Source organism: Leptopilina heterotoma, unplaced genomic scaffold (genome assembly GCF_015476425.1).
Source record: "Leptopilina heterotoma isolate Lh14 unplaced genomic scaffold, ASM1547642v1 Lhet_38, whole genome shotgun sequence".
NCBI classification, from domain to species: Eukaryota; Metazoa; Arthropoda; class Insecta; order Hymenoptera; family Figitidae; genus Leptopilina; species Leptopilina heterotoma.
In genome coordinates this window covers 1,171,793-1,193,195 of record NW_025111054.1, presented here as the reverse complement: position 1 = coordinate 1,193,195, position 21,403 = coordinate 1,171,793, and the positions used below count along the sequence as shown (strand labels likewise).

General features: G+C 31.1%; 1 protein-coding gene across 1 annotated transcript in view; it reads right to left on the bottom strand.

The window, feature by feature from the left end:
• Positions 1 to 2,111: 2,111 nt before the first annotated feature.
• LOC122505908 (protein jagged-1) overlaps positions 2,112 to 21,403 on the bottom strand; it is a 35,376-nt gene continuing 16,084 nt past the window's right edge. The window contains exons 2-6 of the mRNA XM_043617787.1: positions 17,177 to 17,479; positions 8,678 to 8,969; positions 7,616 to 8,234; positions 4,665 to 5,305; positions 2,112 to 3,962 (exon numbers count right to left, since the gene is read on the bottom strand). Of these exons, the coding sequence (XP_043473722.1) occupies positions 2,254 to 3,962; positions 4,665 to 5,305; positions 7,616 to 8,234; positions 8,678 to 8,969; positions 17,177 to 17,479 (3,564 nt within the window). The 3' untranslated portion in view covers positions 2,112 to 2,253. The remainder of the gene's footprint in view (positions 3,963 to 4,664; positions 5,306 to 7,615; positions 8,235 to 8,677; positions 8,970 to 17,176; positions 17,480 to 21,403) is intronic.

Here is a 21,403-nt window from a genome sequence, read left to right as displayed (position 1 = left end):
ATCTTATTATTATTGAGTCACATTTTTCTCAACAGTTATGTGCTCAGAAAAATTCAAAAATAAGTTTTATATATTCCATAAAAAATTCAATGATTTTTCATTATTATGTTACATTGAAAATTAATTACTCTTTTAAAATTTTAGGTAATTTATTTAAAAAATTGTATAACTGAGAGACAAATTATTTGAAAAAAACAAAATCTATATGAATAATGTAAAGTGATATCACTAAATTTGACCTTTATTAAACCACAAAATTTGCACTCATTTATAAAATAGTAAACTATTCCTTTAATTAAACTATTGTAACTAAACCTTTTTTTCACAAGTGGTTTGAAGATTCACTAGTTAGTATGCATATAAGAAAATAAATCTGTAGGCCTTTAGCGCAGCTGCTTTTTTGTAGACCATTAAAGAATATTTTGGACTACTCTTGTAAAAAAAGAATTAGGATCGTACTCAGTCATACTTTTTTGAATACCTTTTTAAAAAAAATTATTTAAAAAAATCTATATTATAAAGCTATTGATATTTTATAATTAAATTTTTTTAAGTTATAATTTTCAAGAAAACATCTTTTTTTAAGTGTAAAAAATGACATCAAACCGTCAAAGATTGACTCCTTGAATAAAAAAACTTTTTAAGAAATCTCATTTTAAAAAGGGTAAAAAATGCCACTTATTAAATTCGCGATTTAAATATATGTATCGCCTTTCTTAATGAATTTCATTGCAAATAAGTTAAGTTCTGAAATCTAGGGACACTTATGAGTGAGAATCGCTCTATCCAGTTTAATTTATCGCAATTTAAAAATTACTATTTTTTCCTATAAAATAGTGATTCTCCGACCACACTGTCTCCCCTAAAATTACAAGAAATAATCATTTTTCTTAAAAAATTGATTTAATTAGATCTGAATATTAAAATCTCTACTGTCGACTTCCGGATATTCAATGTAAGCAATATTCCATTTATTTATCGAATAAATTCATCAGGAGTAGAAAAAAATTAAAAGAATCAAAAAAATTAGATTCACTACAAATTTAAAAAAAAAATTCTGAAAATTACTGCTCAGAATTTTTGCAGCTCCTCTGCAATGTTTCTGAAATCTGTCCGCAGAAATTCCGGAAACTTTACCTCATGGAATAAATTATTGAATTTCCATCATATGTAAATGGCAACAGCATTATCATTAATGTCAACCTAATATGCATTTCAAAAAAATGTATGTTTCATATATCCTTTTTTCAACTCAAAAACAACGTGTCACGTTTTTCAAAAAGAAATTAAACATTTTTTATGTTTCTGCTGTATGTACCAGCAAAATACTATGAATATTTTTAGCTTTATTAGGAAAATTTACAGTAATAAATTAATAAACAAAAATTTAAATTATTATTATTTTTCATTGTAAAGAAATTGCAAAACTGTTAAGAAATGTTAAAATTAAATATTCTCTTAAAATGCAATATGCTACCGTTATCGAAATTTAAACTATTTCTTTTTAAATTAACCTGTTAGTCTGCAAGAAACACTTTTCAAATAACGACTGTAAACTTAGGTTTACGAATTCTTTGTTGGTTGACACTGCATTAAATGTTAGGTCATCTGGACTCTTCAGTTTGTTGGTATTGACACGCGCATAATTATCTTACCTTAGATATAAAAAAAATAATTCAGAAGGTTGTCAATAACATATATGACGTTCCAGGGTGAAAGGGACCTAACGTGCAAAAAATTTATTTCGAGTAATGTCTATTATTCTATTCATGTACAATTCTCACGCGTTGTGTAATACGGATAAATATCAATGTGTAGTACGTAGTGTTGCTGAATTTCAGTGGAACGTCTTCTCCAATCAAAGACGCTCTACTTTAAATGCCTTTCCTGTAAAATTCGCCTATTTCAACTAAGTGGTGGATGCAGACAAGGCTTTTGGAGGGCTGATATATTCGAAAAAATTAAATCCATATAGTGTTATCTCCTTCTATATCATAAAAAATGCGACTCTTGGGAGTCCCCCTGGACACACCACTGTTTTAGCTAAGGTACCTTTCACCGTGGAGCGTCATACATATATAAATACAATTCAAGAAATAGACACAATTATATTAGTAATCAAGAAAATACTTTTAGTATATTTTTTATATTAACACTAATTTTGTTGAAACTCCCCGTTTTAATTTTCTATCATTGTAATAACTAATGGAAGATCACGATAGCTTTTTATACAGCAAAAAAACATGAACATTTTTATACATGAACTGTAAGTACTTGATGTGATTCGGAAATTTGACTTGTACTTGGCTGTTGATGATACGAGGGTTCCTGAAGCCTTGGCTTACTGTAAGGCTTATGAGCACCTCCCTCAAAACTAAAACTAGCAGTGTTATTTCTAATTTCTGCACTAGGTGGTTTGTACAATGGTGGCAATCGATGCATACTGTCTTCTGTGATCATTTCTAGACTTTCATCACCTGGTCCTATGGCTCCTAACGAAACTCCAGATAAAGGTCTTACCACTGAAACTCTAGGTTCTATGGCATCTTGCTCTTTTAAGGGATTTGCGTATCTTCTCAGATTCTCTTCATTTTGCAAATTGTTTGACTTTTCGTCTAGATCACTTCTATGTCTATGGAGAGAAGTTTCACTGCTTGTCGTTGCAGTCAGTCCTGCCCTTTGCTTTATAGATCTCACATACCAAAGTCCTCCAAAAATTGCTAAAACTAGAACTGTTGCTAGGGCTCCACCAATAACCGCTAAAAACCCATTTCCGTTTGAGGTAGTAGGTGTAAGTTCACTTAATGAAGACGTTTCGACTTTTACTTCTAGAACAGATGCAAGAGCAAGTGCTCTATTTAACGGTCTACTCAAAGATTCACCAAGATCTTTGGCAGCTAAAACTGCAGCTTCAGAAAATATTGTTACTTCTATAGTGCCATTGTCCCCAGTTTTCAAGTCACAGAGAAGTACTACTGATTGAGGTCTCCTAGGATCAGCAAGTAGTTTCCTCAGTTTACGACAAATCAATTCTACTGAAGTACCGGCTACTAAAGTTTCTCTTCTAAGTAAAATCGTTACTCTCGAGCAAGTTGGGCTAGTCGTGGCTTGTCCAGGCCAACAGGAAGGAGGCGCTGGAAGGGCTGGTGGTCCTACTCTTTTTCCAGTCTCAGTAGGACGGCACTCGGCCCATGCAGGACAATTTGGGGCTAAACAACTTTCTCCAGGTGAAGGAACACAAACTTCATGAGCTAAACACAAAGTTCCATTTAGACAATTAGAAGGTCCACACCAGACATTGCTGCATTGACTTTTACCATTTCTACACTCACAAATGTTGCATTCGTCATCCCAAAAAGCAGATACGCATTCTGGTCCTCCAGATGTTCGAATTTCACAGTGAGTTCCGGTGAGTCCTGGGGGACAAATGCAGGAGTAGCTGGCAATTTTATCAATACAGGTTGCACCTCCCAAACATGGGTCACTGGCACACTCATTAACATTAATTCTGCAGTCAGGACCCGTGAATCCTGGAGCACACTCACACCTAAACCAATTAACACCATCCACACATCGTCCTCCATTTAAACAAGGAAGAGGCTGGCAATCATCGACGTCTCTTCTGCATTTAGGACCTTCATAGCCTTCACGACAGATACATCGAAACCCCCCATCAACACTATTGACGCAAGTAGCTCCATTTTCACAAGGATTGCTTGCACAAGCTGGAGATGCTATATGACACACTGCGCCTTCCCAACCCAGAGGGCATTCACAAGCAAACCCATCTCCTCGATCCTGGCAGATTCCTCCATGGCGACAGGTTTCTGGTTCACAATGTCCGGCTTGCAAGGCACATGTTTTACCTTTCCAACCGTCTCGACAAATACAAGTGAAGTCTGCTACTCCGTCGACGCAGGTTCCATTGTTTCGACAAGGGGAATTCAAACACTCATTGACATCTGAAATAAATCAGAATTATTTTAATTATTTTAATATTCATAGTTAAATTCTTTTTATTATAAATAAAAGAGAATAAACAAAAACATTCAAACAAATTAATTTCTAAAAAATTGGTTTACTCCAACGTTTGGAAATCTAAATGATTCCCTCTTTAGGGAGTCTAGAAAAACATAAAGTAAATTATATATAAAAAAATTTTTTTTTAACATTCGTCAATAATTACACAGGACCATAAAGGGAAATTGAGGTGGACATGTTCTAAGCATAGGTGACCTTTATGTTTTTGGGGTCGCTGATTACGATACGGTGTCGGTATGAACTCATCACGTCAGAATGAAAGTCAAGTCAAGGTCAAACACCTTATTTTTCAATATTTAATTTTGTTACCTTGTATTCGGAAAAAAAATTTTTTGACTAATCTTTCAAGGTTAATTGGAGATCATCTAGAAGTTCAAATTTTAATTTTATTCTCTTGTCCGGAAAAATAGCTAGGAATATGTTTTTAAAACAAATTGCTTTTTATGTTTTTGGGGTCGCTGATTACGATCCAGTTGTCTATATGACTCCATTACTTCAGCGTCAAGATCAAATCAAGGTTAAAAACCTTGTTTTGAAATATTTAATTTTTCCAACACTGGACCAAGATGACCTTCAATAACTTAACTTATTATATTTATCAACTTATTTAGAATGAAACTTGCCTTGATCGCAAAGATCTCCAGACCATCCTTCTCTACAAATGCATTGAAATGAATTAACTAAATCCACGCAAGTTCCTCCATTCATACAAGGATTTCCGCTGCAATCATTAATATTTTCATGGCAATGGACTCCAGTGTAACCAGGATCGCAAACACATCTTCCTCTGCTGCATCTGCCTCTTCCTCCACAAAGAAATTCTTCGCTCCCACATCCCAGCCCATCGTTAATACCTCCAAATTGAAGGGGACTTGTAGATGGATCTGAACAATTTTTCCCTTGCCACTGAGGTGGACAGTGACAGTAAAAATCCGTTTGTGTGTTGAAGCAAGGAGATAAATTTTTGCAGGGATTAGGGTTGCAATGATCTTTATCATTCTCACATTGATGGCCGGTGTATCCAACAGGACAGACGCACTCATAAGCGTTTGCAAGATCTCTACATTCTCCTTCATTTTTACATGGCTTCGATGCGCATTCGTCAATATCGATTTCGCAATCCTTTCCTGAATATCCAGGTGTGCAAGAACAATGATAATCGTTTACTAGGTCTATGCAAAGTGCTTCATGTTGACACTGACCCACGCAATCGTTAATATTCTTCGTACAATTTTTTCCAGTGAAACCGCTTCTACATCGACATCTGTAATAAAAAATTTTAAATCATAACTTTATGTGAACTGCACTGTAAAAAATATTCGAAAATTTAATACACTTAAAACTATAAGATATAGGGGATTGTATCCATAAGAGGACCGGCTCAAAGGAGTATATACAACCTTTCTGATTTTTATGAAACCAAAAAAAAATTATTGGGAAATATTTATAATAATATGGATTACGTCTGTTATGTGGCAATTGATTAAAATTGTGCAACGAAAATATTTTTGATTCCTCGTGAAGGAAGCTTTGTAGTCCCTTAATTTATAAAATTAAATTGACAAAATTCAATATCAGGCAGAGAAATATTTAGTTTTGGCCTTCTAAAAACCAATGTGCCTATTTTTTTACTTGTAAAGCTTGCACATAATTTTTAAACATATTGCAGTAAGTTCGTACATAAAAACTAAACATTTTTCTCTTTGGAACCCCATCTCTATAAATAACTGTTTCTGAGATATTCCATTTGTAACAACTGCACAGTGCAACAACCGCACCTAGTCTCCCCTACAGCAAAGCACATTGGAGTTGATATTTATATATTTTTAGAGAAAAAATAGATATTTTTTCCGAATTAGAAAAAATGTATACCTAGTGAACTGCCAGTTTTGCTTATTTTATGTATTTTTATGTGTAGATTTCGGAAAAAATATAGTAAACATGATTGGATTTGATCACGCCATAACGGCGTGGTTTGCATGTTGAGACACGCTTTGGTACGCAGGTTGAGACGCGCACGGTGTGAAATAGTATTGCCATTAAAATTCACTTTGAATACACAATTTTCAAGTGCTTTACATTTTGTTCACCTGTAAAAGTTGCGAAGATGAAGATTTCGATTAAATCTCCTTGGGCAGAATAAAATTTTATCTTTTTATTCTCCTCTTTAAGTTAAATTTAAATGTTTTAATTTTTTGCTTCCTGGTGGAGAAAGCTTTGTAGTCGTTTAATTTACAAAAAATTTTAAAATCCTTTAAACCAATTTTCCGATTTTTGTGAACACGATAACTCGAAGACCTCTTCAGATTTGGCTAAAATTTGCCAGGTATATTTATTATAAAAATATCTCGAAATGAATTGATAGACTTTGATAGACTTTATACAATAGCAACTGATTTAAAATTAGTGAATATATTAACAGGATTGATGTCACGTAGCAGTTTATATCCGTGCACTTATTGTTTAGCAAAAAAGATGAGCTCAAAGTTTGTGATACGTATAAAACTGTTGGAAATACACTGCAACATTATAAAGCTTGGATCAAAACAGGGGCCACAAAAACTAAAGCAAAAGAATTCAAAAAATAAAATTGTATTTATCCACCCCTGTTTAACACAAGTAAAAAGAAAATATTTCTTGAGATTATTCCTCCACCCGAGTTACATTTAATGATTGGTATTATCAACACGTTATATTCAAATATACAAAATAAATTTGAGGATGAATCTTTGGCATGGGTAAGTGCGTGTCATGTTGAGCGTGAAATAACTCATGGCAGTCCAGCTTTCAAAGGCAATTCATGTAAAAAACTATTGGATAATATAGATATTTTACGTTCGCAACGAATCATTGGCATCTTAAACTATGTCAGAGTATTTGATGATTTCGAAAAAAGTAGTTACTTCGTGTTTTGGAAATAACTTAAATTCAGATTAGAAGAATTGTAGGTATAAATGCTTTCAGAGTAAGTTACTTACTTTTAGGGATTTCTGTTACTCCGAAAGTGCAGGCAGTGTTTTTTCATGTTGGTCAGTTTTGCGAAAAGAAAAATATTGGTTTCGGATATTTTAGTGAACAGGCTATCGAATCGGTTCACTATGATTTTCAAAAAATTTGGGAGCAACACAAAGTTGCAAAAAAGCATCCCCAATGTTTCGAAAAGCTCTTAAGAGGAACTTGTGCATACAATAGAGAGTCTTTATCTTTAATACAGAGCGTAGGGTATATTTTTCGAATTTATTCACATCACAATAAATACTTAAGCCTATTTGTACCTAAAGGTATTTGCTAAATATTTTAAGACAACGCCTTGACCATCACCTCCAATCACATTCGCTATATTTTTCCTGTAATCTACGTGTGAAAATACATATCTGTACCAAATTTGAGCTTTCTAGGTCAAATAGTTCAGCCGCTAGGGGGGAGCACAAAATTTTCTTCGGACGCAAGAGTCTCATCAATTGGTTATTCCGTCGCTACACCGGTCAACTCTATTGTATGAAAACGGCATGTGCAGTAAACAATTTATAAAGTAGAACATTTTTTAATCTAGAATATGTTAAAAAAAACTTACCTATAATCACCAGCGAGATTAACGCAGGTTAATGAATTCTTGCATGGAGATTCCAAAAGAATACATTCATCAACATCAAATTGACAAAGTGATCCTTGCCAGGAAGAAGGACAGGTACAAGTAAAACTATTTTGTTCATCTACACAAGTGCCTCCATTTTGACAAGGTTGGGAAGCACATTCATCGATATCGGTTCCACAAAATGATCCAGTATAACCTGGAGCACAATCACAAATTGGCATCTCTCCAATTTCTCTACAAATAGCACCGTTTTGGCAAGGGTTCGAAGCACAAGGGTTGTCAACTTTTTCGCAAGTTGAACCAGAAAATCCTTCAGGGCAAGTGCATCTGTATTGATCAGGAGCAGTATTTTCACATGTACCACCATTTTGACATGGTTCGTGAGTTCCGCAATAATTAAGATCTTGATCACACAGAATTCCACCCCAATTTGTATCACAGATACACTGCCAACTTGAACCATTACAGTAACCATGTTTACATCCTGGATATGGGGTACACTGGTCACATAGATCACCTCTCCAACCATGTCGACATTTACACTCGCCACTCACATTGCAGTGCCCATGGACAGGGTGACAACCTTCTTTACAAACAGCTGAAACAAAAATTATTATAAGCCTTTTGGAATTCTGAATCAAAACTACCTATATTTCAGTTTAAACATTTTAGTTGGATCGACCTTTTTGAAATTAAAAATTCTAAACCCCAATTCGTAATCAACGATCATTAAAACACCCAAAAAACAAATTTCAAGCAAATTAACCTCACCTCTCTTAAAAAATATATATCCCACAATATCCTCCCAGTGGACAAAAAACCATCATTGATTTAAAAACGTTCCAAAAACGTTTTTAGAACGTTTCATGTCTGTCAAATAACGTCCCAAAAACGTTATATGTTTCTAAAACGTTTTAAAATCAATGGAACAGTTTTGGAACATTATTTGGCAGACATGAAACGTTGTAAAAACGTTTTTAAAACAATGATGGTTTTTTGACCACTGGGCTATATATTTATATATACTTATGTATTTCTTACCAATTTCGCAATCAGATCCTTTCCATCCTAGTATACAAACTTTGTCTCCATTTGTGTCACACGTGTAATGGCCAAAAATGTCGTCCCTAGGTCGACAAAACTTAGTGCAAGTGGCATTATAGTAATGATCTACACACTGGACCCTCACTTGATAAGCAAGATGTGCATTTCTACCGTGATGATTGAGTGTATGCCATTTAGGTCCTGGTAAAACTATTCCACTATAGTTTGTTTCTTCGATGACACCTGAGCTCCTTTCGTCTCTTGCTTGCAAAATTAATGTAAATTGTCTCTGAAAAAAGAAATTCTATTTGTACTTTTTTACTTAAAAAAGAATATTTATTAAAATTTTTAATGTACAGTACATATAAGATAGCATATGTGTAATTATGTTAAAGATAAAAATTTTTTTTTCTCTAATCCCACCTAAAGTTAACCATTTTCAGTAAGCAAGATCGGCTTAGCAAAGTGTCTGAAATATAAAAAATGCTCAGCAGAATCTTACATAAAGTTTGTAATGTTTGTTTTAAAATAAATTTTCAACGGTTGCCAATTTTAAAATCATCAAAATTAAATTCTGTAATATGTCCGGTAACAATTTTATTAATTTTATACCTATATATTTAAAAAAATGTCTTGAACGTGTCATTTTCTAGAGAATGACCCACAAACAAAAATAATGTTTATACTGTATAATGATTATAAACAATGAAAAACACATTTTTAACAAAAAATTACTTACACTTAATTGAAAATATTAAACTCACATAGGGCAACTTCTTGAGGGCCCTTATCAATTGCCCATATCATTGATTACCAAAAATTTCTAAGTCTAAACAACAAATATTTTTTTACACCAACAAATTAATGTTTATAATGATTGATGAGGGAAAACGTGAGAACCACACAGGGGGCCGATGAGGGCATCCTCATGGATCGCCCATGTGGGCGCCCTCAACAATCAGCTTGTCGTTTCGATAAGGTGTCTCGGCTGGATTACCCACATGAACCCCTCATGGATGTGGGCGATCCATGCGTCCCCCTCTGTGGGCCAACGCCTCTTTTCCACAGGGGTAAAAATAAAATTTTCAATTACTAAAAGAATATCATTTTTTTAAAATTTTTGGAACTTTCAATTAATTTGCATTTGAAACTATTCTTAAAACTTTTCTTTCCGAACTTTTGAGTATAGGAACTAATTTTTTAGAACTTTTGTACTTTAATCGTAAAAATACAAAGTAAAAAAAAAATTGTGAAAAATCTTTACCATTAATAAGAATATATTTACACTTATGAGTAGGCATAAATAAATGAGAGAAGAGTAAAAAAAAGTCTGGAAGAAAGGCGACCATTAAAATCGCAAGCGTGGGAAACCAGACATAAGAGTGAGCCACCAATTAACATCAATTAGTGCTCATCTATTCTAGGTATATTCCTGACTTTGCTATAAGAAAATTGTCGAAACACTATCGTTGAAATACTCCTCACTCTTGCTCTTATAGCTGTCCCTAATATTCTATATTAATATATAAAAAGTCATTTTTACAAGTTGCAAAACGTTTGTGACAAATGTCAAATCCATAAATTGTGACTTGCAAAGGAAGTCAATTTTCATGAAAATAAATCTTCTTAATTTTGTCAGATTAATATAAAATATAATAGTAATTTAAAATCAATGAAAGCTAAAGGTTTTTAAAATTGTTAGTTGTATTAATGTTACCTATTATTAATAATTATTAATCAAAAGTTAAAATAATCGGAAAATATATCTCCAAGTTTTTTAATGCTTTAAGGTTAAAATATGTTTGCATAACTATACATGATTTTAATAAGTAAAAGAGAAGGAGAAAATACTGATTGAATCCTATTTGCAAATTTCCATCAAAAGGTTACAGAACTCCTGCTTTACATACTGGTGCTTTCTCTCTCAACTCATCTCCGAAGCACTCGTCTTCAAAAGAGAAAGGGAAAATAAATATTCTAACTTGTAATATACAATATATATCCTTATATCAAAAATTCTATTATAATTAATCGTATTTAAAATAAAAGAAAAAATCAATTAATATTATTATGGAGCACATTTTTATTTTACATAATTTATATATTATTAAATTATTTTTCTATTTTTAGGACCTTAAGTTTTATACATTAACTTTTTAAGATTTTGTGGCCTTTGGTCCGTAAAAGTAAGGTGTTGATTTTTTTTATTATTAAATAAAAAGGCGCTTTAAAATATTTAGTTTTAATGCAATTTTTGTGAATGTCCCTTTTGTACTTTTTATTAACATTATTGATCTTAGAAGAAGGCAATATATGTAAGCATATCACTATACTATATTTTAGGCTATAAATATGAGTGAAGTTTATAAGGATTATATGAAATATTAATTTTTCCACTTCTTAAATTTTATAACTAGCAACACAAACATTTACCCAGTTCACATGTTCTATAATTAAGAAGCTACATACCAGTTGGGAATGAGTGGCCCAAAGGCACTCACTTGACTAACATTAGAGAGTTTGTCCACGTGTTACACTGAAAAAAAAACTAGTAGATTTGACTACTTTTTAACTACTCTACGTAATTCAATAGGTCCTCAACTGAATTCAAATAGTTGTACTAACTGTCATAAAAGCAGTTAAGACAACTAAGAATGTAGTTGGTTGAATGTGATTTAGTAGTTTATTTGACTAACTTTAAAGTAATTATAACAACTAAGATTTTGGTAGTAGATTTTACTACTTAAAGTAATTCGATAGGCTTTAACGACATTTTTGTTGTAGAATTAACTATTATTTTGTTTTTAAATCTACTACTTTAAGTAGTAGGTTTTACTACCTAAAGTAATTCGATAGGCTTTAACGACATTTTTGTTGTAGAATTAACTATTATTTTGTTTTTAAATCTACTACTTTAAGTAGTAGGTTTTACTACCTAAAGTAATTCGATAGGCTTTAACGACATTTCTGTTGTAGAATTAACTATTAAAAGTAGTTAATGATCTGTTTTATAAAGTAAAAATTAACATCTTTTTGTTTTTGTCAGCAACTACTTAAAAGTAGTAGAATTATTTATTATTATTTATTAATTATTATTATTACTGAAATTCATTTTTCATCTCCTCTAGCATTCCTATTGGTCACATATACTTTATAATTTTCAACACTTATGTACATAATGGAGAAAAATCCTCAAACGCCGGGGATTGAACGCACGACCCTAACATTCGCAAACCGATAACCTAACCACCTAACCACGCTCGCACGCTACGATGGTCTGCATGAAACCTGATGACATTCTTGACATAGATCAACCGACAACTGTAGTTCATTTTACAATGTAATGTAGTAGTATTTACTACTTTTACTAGTTCTTTTTATCTTCTTTAAATTCTTATTTCTGAACTTTGCTTTATTTAAAAATGCTGTTCAATCCTTTCTAATTACTTTAAGTAGTACAATCTACTACTCAATGTAGTAAAACTTAAGTTCAAAAAGTTAAAATTATCTATTATTTTCTCACCAAAACTACTGCATTGTGTAGTAGATTTTGCTACTTAGAGTGGTTCGATAGGCTTCAACAATATTATTCATTTATTTTTATTACTCTAATGTTGAAGTCAAATCAACTACTATAACTACATAAAAGTTGTAAAGTCTATTACACGAAAAAGGTTTGACTAATAAAAAAATTAGTTCCCTCTACTACTTCACGATAGTCAGTTGTGCAAGTCACGTGTTGTTTCAAATTCAACCGTATAAATTCTTTAATTCAACAATTTGGTGTTAACTATATTAAAGTAGTAAAATTTACTAGTTAAGAAAGTGTTACGTTACTTACAAAAGTAGTCCCTTTTACTACTTTCTATTTATTACTATAAAATTGTTAAATTTACTACTTATGAAATGTTGAGTAAACTATTATCTTAGTTGTTCTTACTTCAGCACTGTAGTCAATTCTACAACTTACCTGTTGTTAAAATTTAACTACATATATTAGTAGAATCAACTACTATTTATCAACTACATAAAAATAGTTAAATTAACTACGCAAACCGGGTTAGACTAACTAAAAAAGTAGTTGTTTTTACTACTTTTCACTTAACTACCCAAAGGTAGTTGAATTTGTCAGCCTAATTTTTTTCAGTGTAGGCAAGTTGTTGCATGTAGCTACTAAATTATTTATAATAAAATATAGGTAACAGTGTTATATAACAGATGTTACAATACTGATATTCCTATAATAGTTATATGGATAATTCTCTAGAAAAGAACAAATTCAGAATTATAATTTTATTTAAAAAAAGTTGAAAAATGACTTTTATTACTAGTCCTGTGACAAAAGGGGGATCTTAATAAACCTATAAAATACGTTGTTACAATATTTATTAACATTATTATTATTAAAAATTAATGTTTTTATTCAAAAAGCTTATGTGAAAATTTTTCGCAGCTAACATGATTTAAAAAGTGATGGAAATCGATCAAAACTGGTTTCTCAGTGGTTTTTCTTGTTGCTAATTACGAATCAGGAGCCAAATTAAAAAAATTAAAAATGTCGGATCCAGTTTGGTGGATACTTTTTGAAAAATTTATCGGATTTGCTTGAAACTCGTCACTTGGGGGTGTTAGGGGTCGCTGGTTACAAATCCGATGTTAGTTTTTAAAAATTCAAAATGGCGGATCCAATATGGCGGATGAATTTTTCAAAAATGAATCCAATTACCCTGAAACTTCTTACTTGGGGGTTTTCAGGGTCGCTAATATAGAATCTGACATTAAATTCGTAATCAGAGACCCTGCAAACCCATGAGTAACAAGTGTCAGGCCGATTGGATCGATTTAAAAAAAGTCGTCCCCCATATTGGATTCGCCATTTTGAATTTTGAAAAATGTTTGAAAAAGTCTTCCGCTATATTGGATCCGATATCTTGAATTTTAAAAAACTAACATAAGATTCGTAATCATTGACCTCGATTTTTTATAGAAATTCTTTTTAATAAAATACTTGATGATGAAAAAGTTCCTAAAGAGTGAGAGAAGACTATCACGACCATGTTCTATAAGAAAGGTAACGCTCTCGACCCTGAAAATTACAGACCCACTAAATTGGTTAGTTACACAAGGAGTACTCCAGGGTGAAGTCCTAAGTCCGTACAAATTTTTATCTTTTATATCAGACATGAAAGCTCATTTTGTTAACTGTGGACGTAGAGGTATCTCAATTGATAATATGTTAGATATTTTGATGCTTGGATTTGCAGATGATTATGAATATCTATCTGACACCCTAATAGAGTTGAATAAAAAACTGGAGGCATTGCATTTCTACTGCGAGCTTAATAAATTGACTGTTGATGTTAAAAAGACTAAAGTGTTAATTTTCACAAGATCGGGAAATTCTCCCATCAGTAAATTTAAAACTTTCAAGTTTCGGGATGAGCGTGTAGAGGTAGTCAATGAGTATGTGTGCTTGGGTATCTCATTTGACAGTTTTTGTTCATTTTTGTCTGCGGCTAATATTGCAATTGGTTTCATTTTGAGGGTCATCCAGTCTACCAGAGCATATATAAAATGAGAGTATTTTCAGCCCGATTCATAAAGTTTAACTATATTTTTTTTGCAATTTTCATTCTGTAAAAAAACGTTTTTTGACCATAACTTAAAAAAATGTTAGGACACCTATAAATGTTTTTCTTTAGTTTTGTAGAGTTTTTTCAGACGCATCTTTTGAGCCTTCATTGAACATTTTTCGTCCATATTAGCCAAAGATATTAAAGTTTTAAAAATCTAAATTTTTCGAAAATAATACTTTTTGAAAATTTTGTTGATAAATGTTTATTAATAGTATTAATAGTATTAATAGTTGTTTAGAAATTAATAATTAATTTGAAATTAATAATGTATTTGAAATTAATAATGTATTTGAAATTAATAATAATTTATTTATTTAATGATTAATTAATTATGAAACTGTATTCATTTTTTAATTTTTACAACAACAATAACGAAAAACTAATTAACTTTTAATTAATTATTTATTTCATTAAATATGATTTTCAGATAAAATGTATCTAATTCTCTGGGAGATTTTTCCAAAATTCATAGGAAATACCATCAGAAGCCGGGGTCTTACCCTCCTTGCATTTTTTAAGACTCATCTCTATTCTTAAATAATTTATTTTTCCGCGGGAAAAATTAATTGAAAATAATTATGCCATTACTTTAAGTTAATTCTAACTCTCGCGAAAAATCGGGATCTATACACATTTATAACTTTCCAAAAATCTGTCAATTCTTTGAAATATCTCAAAAATGTAAAAAATCGTCTTCAATAGCAACCATGCGTAATCTGAAATGAGGTATTTCTTTAACTGTTCGTTGACATTGGACAATAAGCTTAGAGCTGTCTAAATATTAATGAATTGCAATATTCATCATTTGGTATGCTAAATTCCAACGTATGTATACTTTAAAATTAGGGACATACATTTGCTGCTCAGTAGTAAAACAACAGCTTTGTAGTTTATTCTCTATTGTTCTGAGTATTTTAACACTTTAAAAAGGTTTTTTAATTTTACCAAAGGAAGTTTGATTTCTAAAGATGAACCAATACAATTTTTTAAATTATTTTCCTTCTCAATAATATTATTAACAATAAATTCATTTTCAATCGTTTCAGTGCTCTCATCTATTTCTTCTTTATTACTTTCATCTTGGCCATTTTCATTCTCATCTGTGTGATTACCATCCATTTTCAAAGTGCCTAACAAATCTTTTGCTGATAAATTCATCTCGAGATTCAATAATTGTGATTAAGTCCGATCAGTCAACATTACCCCTTCGTTTGTATATTGAATATTTGCCTCTTCATCTATTTTTGCTTCTACAATGTTGCTTATCTCATCAAATCAGGGACATTTTTCGCAAGTTCCAAACATGCACTCTTTGTTGTCAATGTTATAGGTGCTTATTGTCAATAAGTTTGTTAAAGAGTTTTCAGGCTTTAATAAAAATGCCATCAGCTTCAAATTTTCATGCTTCACGCACACACATACATTATGGGAGCTTTTAGGACCAGCTAGAACGCACCATTTTGGTCATAGTTCAGCAAATTTTTAGAAACATAATTTTATGTTTGGTATTTCGTCTTTTAAGAATGAAAATAATTATTTTATGGTAAATATTTCTTTTTCTCCAAATTCATTTCTAAAAGATACGTAATCCTTTGCTTTAGAACACATTCTATTATATTCGTCCCTTTATTAAAAATCAATCACTTCTTTCTTCAATGATTCACCTATACCTTCCCGAATTTTGTAAGTAACTTCTGGCAACACTTCCCCGTTAAAATCCACAATTTTGAAAATTTTTTAAAATCTTTTTTCCTAAAATCTTCTGTCATATAACATTACATTTATACCAAGTTTCACAAAAATTGAAAGACCCATGACAAACTTTAATTTATTTGAGAAAAGTCGACCCCAATGTGTTTTAGCCGCGTCTAATATTGCTGACATTAATGCGATAATTGATACCGCAGACTGCGTCCATGAAATACCGCGTAATGCGGAACTGCAGTAAAAGTCGGAAACGCAGTTTAACTCCGGGATGAAAAAGTGAATACAATGAAGATGGACGATATTGCTGGTATCATTTTTGTTATAAGGAAAAAGCAACAAAGTGCCGTGATCCACGTGCTGAGAAATCGGGAAACGATTAAAACCGTCCTTTAGCAGATATTTTAAGTGGAGATTTAGGGTCGCGGATTTTAATAAACCAATTATAGGAATGAACTTTTTATCATATTATGGTTTATTAATTGATCCGCAAAACAAAAGACTTATAGATTCTGTTACAAAACTTTCTACCCCGGGTTGTTCGGCAAATTGTGACAATAAGACATATTGAAGGATCAGAAAATTGTGTAGTCGATGCTTGACATAAACACTTTTTACAGAGTTCGCAATTAATGTAAAACATTTTTCCATAATAAGAAATCAGAACTTTACCTAATAATACAAATTTTTGTTTCTCACATTTTTAGTATCAGGAAAATTATTTTGTACCAAAAAACACTTTTTTGAGAGTATGTACTTTTATATAGTAATTGTTTTTCACCTGGTGAAAATTAAAATTTGCTCCCACCTACTCAACCACTATTATTTTTGACCAATCATATATTCTAGTCAACCAAAATAGAGTATCGTTAAGTTCAAAATCCAACATCGAAAAATCAAAGTTAGTAGGATCAAAAATTACATTTCAATTTTAATCACCCATATGACTAAAACAAGGGCAAAAATTTCCAAAATGCTGTATTTTGGGTAATTTTCAAAATTGTGAATAAATATTTGGAGTTCCTTATCACTACTATAGTAATAAATTTTAAAAAGTACAGACATACACAATTCATAATAGAAGCAATATAATTTAGCAATCAGACAATATACTCAATTTGAATATTAATTTAATACTTTTTTATTGATAACTTACCGTCCATCTAAATGTAAAATGAAGTTGCAATGTGACTGGATCTCTCAGTGTAAAAGTGTTTTGACCCAGAGCATGACTAGATACGTTTCCAAAACTACAGGAACCTACTGCAGTGACAGTAGATTGATATTCTTTGAGGCAGAGCCAAAAGAAAGTTGTACAAGATGTCGTGCAACTTTGTAAGTACACATCACTTGCGCGGATGTCAGGTCCTCCGCCACAACATCTTCCGTCTACCAAGGTGCCTCTGCTGTTCGTGAGTGAAAGTATTTGCACCTCAAAATAACCGCTTCCAGTTGTTGCCTAAAAAATATTTTACATAAAATTTGTTTTAATTTCGTTATATAATATTTAATGACTAAAGATTTTTAAATAAAATGTATAAATCAATTTTTAATTGGCGAAAACATAAGTGTGATTTTAGACAGTCGTGTTTTATTTTGGGCTTATGTTATAAAGCAAAATCTAAAAACCTGTTTTAACTTGGGCTGTCTTTCTCAACCGCAATATCTACTTCGAGTTGGGAAGATGTTTGTTCAATCTAGATTCTTTCCACTTCTTTCTCTCTTTATTGGTTAGATCTAGACCCAACCGCGCAATTCGAAGTATATATTCTGATATATTCTGCCTGCGCAGGCAGGAGCAAGCAGTGTAAATTTTTTAAAAACTAATTCTTAAATAAAAAAAGTTTATTAGTTTTCAGAAGCAATGTACAGTATGCTAAGATCCAACAAGGGTCCTAACCTCTGAGCACGGAAACATTTTTGTTCTAGAAACGTTCCTAAAACGTTTTTAGAACGTTTTATGTCCCCTAACTAAAAAATCAACAACGTTACAGATTAAAAAATCACAACTCTGCTAAACATTTGCAAAAATTAAAAATGGAATCAACTAACCAGCCAGACTTTATTTCCATGCTAAAATGAATCAGTCAAGCCCCAAAAAACTACCCCTAATTGAAATATTAACCAAATTACACATTTAAAAAATTATAAGGGAGACTAAGTGAGGTTGTTACGCTGTGCAGTTGTTACAAATGAAATATCTCAGATACAGCTAATTATAAAGATGGGGTTGCAAAGGGAAAAATATTTAGTTTTCATGTACGAACTTGGTGCAATATGTTTAAAAATTATATGCAAGCTTTACAAGTAAAAAAAATAGGCACATTGGTTTTTAGAGGCCAAAAGTAAATATTTCACTGCTTGATATTTTTTAAATAATTAATAGACCTTTATACTTAACAAAGTAAATTTTCTAATATCAATTCTATGAGGATTAAGCTTCTAAAAATTGCCTTGGTTGTCCATATTTAGTGTATAATTTTTTAATAAAGTGATTTATTGCAAAAAATGTACCTGTTGTGCACAAGTGATGATAAGAACGGATATTTTTTCCAAAATTCAGTAGATTCGTTTGAAATGTAAAATATTTGTCAAAAATGTAATCACACTCATTTTTTATGAAAAATCTCACGTTTTTTCTAAATTCGACTTCAAAATTAATGAAAAAACAACTTTTTCATTTTTAAACAATATTAGGATTGTACACCAGTTTATCCATTCGATTTTTTCCAATAACCTTTTTTTCCACTAATTCTTTTTTCCAATCACGATTTTTTTTACTAATTATTTTTTACATTTTTCAAATTGTTGAATGGTAAACTAAAGTCAACTTCAATTTGTTATTCAATTTGTTTAATGTCAAAATCGTGGCGCGTTTGAGTTTTTGTTTTTCAGTCAACTTCAATTAGTTTAATGTCAAAATCGTGCAGTATCTACTATCTTTAGATCTTTTTAAAAATTCTAAATTTTAAGTAAAATGTTTGTGGAACTTGTGTACAGCGGAACAAAAAATCCGAGACTTCAAGAATTAGATATCGGCCGAAAGATCAGGAGGACAGAAAACATGGCTTGATTGAAATTTGAAGAGAGATTATACAATATGTGGTACAAAACTATGAAGAGAAAAAGGATAATGGCGAAATTGAGGAGTATCTTCGAGCCATCGGACATAATATAGAATTTTGAAAAATTGTTACATTATTTAATTACTTTTTGGAAAAAAAAATTGGTAGTGGAATAAATGGATTGGAAAAAATGTAGTGGAGATAATACTACTGTCACGTAGTATTACGTCGAGTCAAAAGTTATGAATAATTAATAAAAATTGTTATAAAAAATTATTGGTCTTCAATTTAGAAATGTTATAGATGATTCTTGGTATTGTAATAACCGACATTGACTTTGAGCAGTTGTTACAATTTAGACGCTTTCACTCAAATGCTTCTAGTTAAGTAAATAATAGATATAGATCTAAATCAATTATGGTCTTTTAAAACTAGATAATATACCTTTGATTTAATCGTATGACTAAAGAAATTGGAGTTAAACTCTAAGCACTGTAACTGATTTTATCAAAATTGAAACAACTGCACCTATTATCTCCTATACTCTACAAAATCTTCACGAAAATTAAATATATAAAATCAACTAACTAGCAACATTTCATTTCTATGCTAAAGTAGATCAGTCAACCCCTAAAAACTACCCCTAATTGAAAAATTATACAAATTAAACACTACAAAAATTATTACTATGCAAAATCTTCATGAAAATTATACAGCCAAACCAGAAAAAATTTTTGTTCTGACCTGGGGGTCTGACCGAGTGTACCTTATGCTTTTGACGTTGCTAAATTTCAATCTGAGGTTCTTTTTACCCTATCAGATCAGGGATGTGACATAACCTCAAAAAACCAATATCATCCATTAAAAAAGGCTGATTGATAATTATCAATTGAGAGGTTGGATGCTATAAGGGGATACGCGCAATGTTAAGTGAATGGCGCGTATCCCATTATAGCATCCAGTCCCTCAATTATTTAATTATAATAGATATTAACTCACTAGCCATATTTCATTTATATGCTAAAGTAAATTAATCAATTTCTCAGAAACTACCCCTAAATATATTTAAATGTATTTTTTACACAAATGCTTTGTGCATCTTGTTTTTGGATGAATTAGAAGGCTTTAAACGTTGAGGAGAATATCTAATTGGTTGGACGTTCTTAATTGTATGATTTAATAAATGGAAGATAAGGGTAACAAAGTCAATTGAGGATCCAGTGTACAAGTTTTCATATTTAGGAATTATACCTCACAAAATAAATGTTGTATTAATTTAATTTTATGTGTCGTTATTGTCGTTATTAGACATCATTATAGAATCATGCAAAGTCAAGTTTATAAAATTCATTAAAAATTAAACTATACAATGTGGAATTTCCGTAGAATCGTTTCACGTGGGAAGTGTCTATGTGTGATGACTAATTATAATATATACAAAACGTGTAAACTTAAATTTCTTTTTTCAATTTATCGTTGGTACATCTTTAACCTCATAAGAATATTGAATTAACAACATAGTGTAATTGAACCAATAGCAATAACAAACCCACATAATTTGTGCTCAATATTGTGACAATGTTGCATCGTATATTATTGACAACATTTACCGGCAACATTGAGTCCACATTGATTATGTCCCCCTATGGGAACATTGTCACACAATATTGATTCAATATGTTTTTAATAATTCATAATCGAAAAAAATTTATTTTTTCAAACAAAACTTAAGATTTAATTGTAAATGGCTCAAAAATGCACTTTTCTCAATTCTTTACTCAGAAATCATGAAGTTTAATATGTTTTATTTTACACAAAGTCTACTTTTTAATTGGGCATGAAATTAAGTTTTACATTCGCAAGCAAATTTTCTGCAATTTGCCTGGCAAACTTGCTACTAAAGGACAATTTGTTATTTGTCACAAAACTGCAAACTGTTAAAGAAGCGATATGACAGAAAATTTGAAACATTCGTTAATATAAAGAAGTAAATTTTTTCATTGTCAACATTTTTCTTGAAAATTAATATTTTTGCTTTTCTAGAAAATATTAATACTAATGTTTATTATTTAAATGTTAATTAATTATTCTGTTAAAAGTCTTAATTTTGTTGGATAAACCATCTTGAATCATTAATTTTTTTTGGATTATCTAATATTCATTTTATCAATAGTCATAACAAGCGACTCTTTTTTCACGTCACCCATTAATTACTCACCACATCACCTTCAACAAAGTTGAAATAAAAATCTTATTAATTAAATGAAAGGACGAATGATGACGCCAATTTAGTAAGAAACATTATGTCGTTATTATCC